This window comes from Carcharhinus amblyrhynchos, chromosome 4, assembly GCF_965287045.1.
Source record: "Carcharhinus amblyrhynchos chromosome 4, sCarAmb.v2.hapA, whole genome shotgun sequence".
NCBI lineage: Eukaryota > Metazoa > Chordata > Chondrichthyes > Carcharhiniformes > Carcharhinidae > Carcharhinus > Carcharhinus amblyrhynchos.
The window spans coordinates 57193826-57199879 of NC_137327.1; the positions used below are offsets into that span (position 1 = coordinate 57193826).

Genomic DNA, 6054 nt, shown 5'->3' on the forward strand with positions numbered 1-6054 from the left:
AACAATGGGCTGTTTTCCTCTTTGAGAGGGAGAGCTGACTGGTGGTGGTTTAACCTGAGATCACCACACCTCAAGCAAGGGGCAAGATTGAGAAGGTGGGCCATTATGAATAACCTTATTTATTCATGAAGTTTATTCACTTTAATGGTGATAATGACTGCCTTGGGAGCACTTTACAGCAAAATACTGCACATGCTGGGTATCGGACATATAATCAGGAAATACTGGAAACTCTCAGTAGACCAAGCAGCATCTGTGGACACAGAAACGGAGTTAATGGGTGGGATTTTACCATTTTTTGGCAAGATGTCACCTCAGGCAGAAAAAGTGGCACTCTGAATCTGTCCTGCCACCTTCAATGACTTAGGGATATATGCACTCAGGTCCCTCGTTCCTCTAGAATTGTGCCTTTTATTTTGTATTTTCTCTCTGCTTTCTTCCTATCAAAATGACCAATGGCTTTCTCCAGAAACACTGACTAACTGTGGGCTGCCCGTAGCTCTGCTTTGTCTTAGTGACCATGTGAAAATACAGTTTTTAAGAGCACCCTATAAAATGAATTGCCTCACTTTCACATTGCACAGAACCAGTGAGAGGCGATCCAGGTCACTTGAATTCCCAATCGGTTCTCCAGACAACCAATTGGGAATCTGTCCCTGAAGCAGTCAGGAGCAGTGTTAGGTTCTGCAGTGGATTTCATGGTCATCTATTCATACGCACTGCTAAGGGAACAAAGATTTGGGGTTGTTTACTGTGACATCACTAAGTCTTCAGAAAAAGAATCTAAGAAATATTCTAAGCATATGTGATTGATTTTTTTCATTCATTTTCGTGGTTATGGTGTCCTGGGTGAAGATTTGATCATTCTCCTGACAATTCCCTGCTTTTCTACATGCCCCACAGCTCTGATTCATTGGCAATTCTCTCTAAGCCAAGTTCAATGTCCCCATGAATGGCAGGAGTTGACACAGGAAGTGAGATGAACAAAACCTGACAAACAGGAAGTGTGAGCAGGCCGGGGAGAAGAGAGATGTGAAATTCATCTTGGGAGATGGTGTAAAATGGCTGATGTCCTGGTCCTCATGCCTCTGGCTCATATTGTCCATTCTGCTTTTCCTCTCATAAGAATAAGAACATAAGAAAATAGGAGCAGGAGTAGGCCATCTAGCCCTTCGAGCCTGCCCCGCCATTCAATAAGATCATGGCTGATCTGTCGTGGCTCAGTTCCACATTCCCGCCCTCTCCCCATAACCCTTAATCCCCTCTCTTATCAAAAACCCATCAACCCGCGCCTCAAAAATATTTAGCGAGGCAGCCTCCACCACTTCAACGGGCAGAGAATCCCAGAGGTTCACCACCCTTTGAGTGAAGAAGTTCCTCCTCAACTCCGTTCTAAACCGCCCCCCCTTTATCTTGAGGCTGCGCCCCCTAGTCCTACTGTCCTTTCTGAGCGGGAAGAGTCTCTCCACCTCTATCCTATCCATCCCATTCATCATCTTATATGTCTCAATGAGATCTCCCCTCATTCTTCTAAACTCTAACGAGTACAAGCCTAGTTTATTCAGCCTCTCCTCATAGCTCAACCCCCTCAACTCTGGTATCAGCCTAGTAAACCTCCTCTGCACTCCCTCCAAGGCCAAAATATCCTTGCGTAAGTACGGCGCCCAAAACTGCACACAGTACTCCAGCTGCAGCCTCACCAATGCCCTATACAGCTGCAGCATGACCTCCCTACTTTTATATTCAATCCCCCTCGCTATGAAGGCCAGCATCCCATTCGCCCTCTCTAACATAAAGCTAAATTTCAGCACCGCCATTTTCAGTATATTTCTTGAGAATCTCATATGGTTATGCCTGGTAAGTCAGGTGTTTCTACAAAGGGAAGTATTATATCTTGTAAAAGATAATCTGGACATGCTCCCCCTTTAAGGCTACAAGGTGTATGAGTAGTGGGTTCACTTTAAGCCCTGGAAAATCCTGGTACTATTGGGATGACTGGCCAAGTAAATTATTGGAGATGTTTTGGGGTGAACTTGTTGCTGAAGAGAGGGAGTTGATACCTATGCCATAGTTCTCTGTAAGATGATGATCTAAGGGCAGCTGGTGGAAAGTAGACATTATCCCAGGAATCACTGTTTAAATTGTCCTTGCACTTAACATAGCACTTATTTTTAATTTGATACAGCTAAAAGAAGGGACGGCATGTTGGTACAGTGGTTAACACTGTCTCACAGCTCCAGAGACCTGGGTTCAATTCCAGCCTTGGGTGATTATCTGTATGGAGTTTGCATGTTCTCCCCGTGTCTGCATGGGTTTCCTCCAGATGCTCTGGTTTCCTCCCACAGTCGAAAGTTGTTCAGGTTAGGTGGATTGACCCTTTGTTTAGATGGATTAGACATGGGAAAGGTGTGGTGTTACAGGGATAAAGTAGGGGAGAGAGCCTGGGTAATATACTCTGTTGGAGAGTCAGTGCAGACTCGATGGCTGAATGGCCTCTTCTGCACTGTAAGGATTCTATGATTTCTGCACCTTCATAACAAATCACTTCTCCAAATTTCTTTTCCCAGTGATGAGCATGTTTCGGTCCTGCTGGATATCAGAGGGGATGTGTCCAGAGACATTCGTGGGACTGTGCTGGAGATGTTGGAACAGAATACCCAGCCACCTCCCGAAGACTATCAGCCCATCTTCTCTGATATCCTGGTGCCTGCTCCCATTCTGCCCTTCTGTCTCCCTACTGTCAAATGCGGCTAGGTCCACGTGCTTCATTGTGGACCTGTGAAAAGACCCTGGAGTGGAGAAAGAGGTCACCTGACAATTGCAAGCATATACCATCAGTGCAAGACAGAGCTTCACTGGGACGTGCCATGGATATTGGAGTCTTAACTGGGGAAAAGGTGTCCAAATTGAGTAGGCAGGCAACATAGCTGTAAAGGTTAGTGAGGCACTGGTATTCATCCATTAAATTCCCTAGCCTCACACTCAACCCCCCCAACCCTCATCCCCCTAGGCATACAAGAGTCTGTCAAAATTGTAAAGCATGTTAAAGATCATAGGAGTGATCCTTCCTCCATGGCACAATTAATATAACATGTGGCAATTCCATACAAGCAGAAAGTCTCAGGCATCAGTTAGCACTGAGTTACGATGGTTCCTGCTGCTGATTATTAGCTATTGTGTTCTCTATAGCAAAAGGCAAGGTGTGTGAATATCAGCTAAGAGGCAGAGTCATGCTTGACTGCAACACTCCGCACGGCTGAATATCTTGCCAAGGTTCACTGCCAAAAGTATCCATGTGAAGAGCAAACATCAGAGGACCATGGGTTCCCATGATATTGGACCCTCACACAAACCAACAACTTTAGGAAAAGGCAGAAACATTTACAAAGCTGAGGATAGCTCAGGAATGTCACATCAACCTTTCCTCTGTTCATTCTCAAAGCTGGGGCTTCCTGTCCATGGGTAGTCCTGGAGGTCTAACCCTCACTTCATTTCAAAATGGGGTTGGTGGATTCACCATCCTGTCAAGCCAAGCAGCTGCCACTTTCAAGGGCCTTTCCCGGGTGGCTGGGATCAGCAACCCAGTTGGAATTTTGGGGAAATGTGAGGGAAGCTTGGTGGTTGCTTCAAAAACAAACCATCCCAGTTACAAGGTCAAATCCATCTGCAGAAAAGAGTTGTGGGGATGAGTTTGGAGTTTGTGAGGAGTAATTGATGTGGGAGGTTAAAGTAATGACCATTATTGCCCCTTGCCCAGAGCAGGCAAATAGCTGTCGGAAGCCCACGTTTGGGGAGTGCAGCTCACTGACAAGATTTTAGGGTGTCCAAGCCGTGAATGCCCCCGGGCAGCAGCCAGTGCCCTCCCTCTGCTCAACTACCCAGTATTGAAACTACCTTGTTGATTTTGGCAGCCTGAGAAATAACAGTGATTTCCATAGTGAATGAATGACTCGGGCTGTTAACTCTCATACATACGAACATATAAATTAGGAGCAGGAGTAGGTCATTTGGTTCCACAAGTCTGTTTCACCATTCAATAAGAACATGGTTGATCTGATTTGACCTCAACTCCACGTTCTGCCCACTCCTAATAACCATTAGTCTGGAATCAATCTACCTTAGCCTTAAAAATATTCTATTATTCAGCCTCGCTGGGGAAGAGAATTCCACAGACTCACAACCTTCTCAGAGAAAAAGTTTCTCCTCATCATCCATCTTAAATGGGAGACCCCTTATTTTTACATTGTGCCCACTGTCTCTAGACTCCCCAAAAAGAGGAAACATCCACACTGTCAAGTCCTCTCAGACACTTATATGCTCCATTAAGATTCCCTCTCAATCTACTAAACTCCAATGGATATAGACCAGTTTGTCCAACCTTTCCTCGCAAGATAACCCCTTCATCCCAGGTGTCAGTCAAATGAACCCTTTCTGAACAGCTTCTAATGTTTTATGTAAGAGGCTTTGTTTGGTCTGGGCTGTCACCCTCCCTCTCACAGGGGTGACCACATAAGAACATAAGAACATAAGAAATAGGAGCAGGAGTAGGCCATCTAGCCCTTCGAGCCTGCCCCGCCATTCAATAAGATCATGGCTGATCTGTCGCTGCTCAGTTCCACTTTCCCGCTTTCTCCCCATAACCCTTAATCCCCTCTCTTATCAAAAACCCATCAACCCGCGTCTTAAAAATATTTAGCGAGGCAGCCTCCACCACTTCAACGGGCAGAGAATTCCAGAGATTCACCACCCTTTGAGTGAAGAAGTTCTTCCTCAACTCCGTTCTAAACCGCCCCCCCTTTATCTTGAGGCTGTGCCCCCTAGTCCTACTATCTTTTTTGAGCGGGAAGAGTCTCTCCACCTCTATCCTGTCCATCCCATTCATCATCTTATACGTCTCAATGAGATCTCCCCTCATTCTTCTAAACTCCAACGAGTACAAGCCCAGTTTATTCAGCCTCTCCTCATAGCTCAACCCCCTCAACTCCGGTATCAGCCTAGTAAACCTCCTCTGCACTCCCTCCAAGGCCAAAATATCTTTGCGCAGGTGCGGCGCCCAAAACTGCACACAGTACTCCAGCTCAATTTGAATTGAGGGATTCAAATTGGTAAGGTTAATGACATGGACACAGCAAAACGGTGAGTAAAACATTAATTCAAAAATTCACAACAAACATTCTGCTTTTAAAATTGAAATGTTTTAGTTGGACATTGTTGGTTTCAATGTTCATTCAAAATGGGACCCTATCCATGTGCTACCGAGCATGTGGGGTTGGAATAGACTCTTTCCCACACTGTCACGTCCTTCTCCGATGGATTGTTCTCATATGAAGTTGAAATAGTGATTTCTGTAACTTGCATACACTCCCCATTTTAGAGCATGAGAGGGGGGAGAGCTTTACAGAATACTCATCTTTACTTTAATTGGAGGACCATTGCATGTTTGCCACACAAGCCTGGTTAGAATTATGTCCTTTCAAACAAATTCACTGCGTACGAAAGAATCACGCACTGCAGTCCGAGTGTACTATCACTTCTAGCCAAACCATACTCCAGTGAGTTCTGTTTCCTGCTGACTCCAAAATAGTTCCAGTCCTTTAATATGAACTCAGGGACCCTGTCTGCATGTTTCCCAAAGCATTGCCTTCCTTTATCCCTGTCCATCTCATCTCTACTGTCACTTACACCTGACCAGATTGCTGAATTGAATTAGGATGTGATGTGGCATTAATAGAGGAGGAATGAGAACACTTCTCTTTGATGGTGCCAAGGGATTTAGCAGTAAGTTGACTAGTCCACCAGGTGGAACTCTCTACTTTGAAGCAGAATTGTTCTCTCTCTCTCCCTCTCTCTCTCTCTCTGTGTAAGGCAGTTCCTCAGAGTTGGAGATGACTTGCTTCTAGATGACTGAGGAATCCAATGTGTGACCTATAGTCTCAGTCACGGGTGGGACAGATGATGGGCGGAGGAGTGGGTGGGTGGGGTGCCCAAGTTGCCACACGTTCATTTCATTGTTGACACTGAGGATCAGCTTGCTCTCAGCTATAAAACTCGAGG

The 6054-nt window shown here is 45.5% G+C and overlaps 1 protein-coding gene across 1 annotated transcript in view; it reads left to right on the top strand.

The window, feature by feature from the left end:
- The window catches only part of exoc3l1 (exocyst complex component 3-like 1), a 73591-nt gene extending 70658 nt beyond the window's left edge, over nt 1–2933 (top strand). The window contains exon 12 of the mRNA XM_080188146.1: nt 2568–2933. Within this exon, the coding sequence (XP_080044272.1) occupies nt 2568–2754 (187 nt within the window). The 3' untranslated portion in view covers nt 2755–2933. The remainder of the gene's footprint in view (nt 1–2567) is intronic.
- Nucleotides 2934–6054: the final 3121 nt, after the last annotated feature.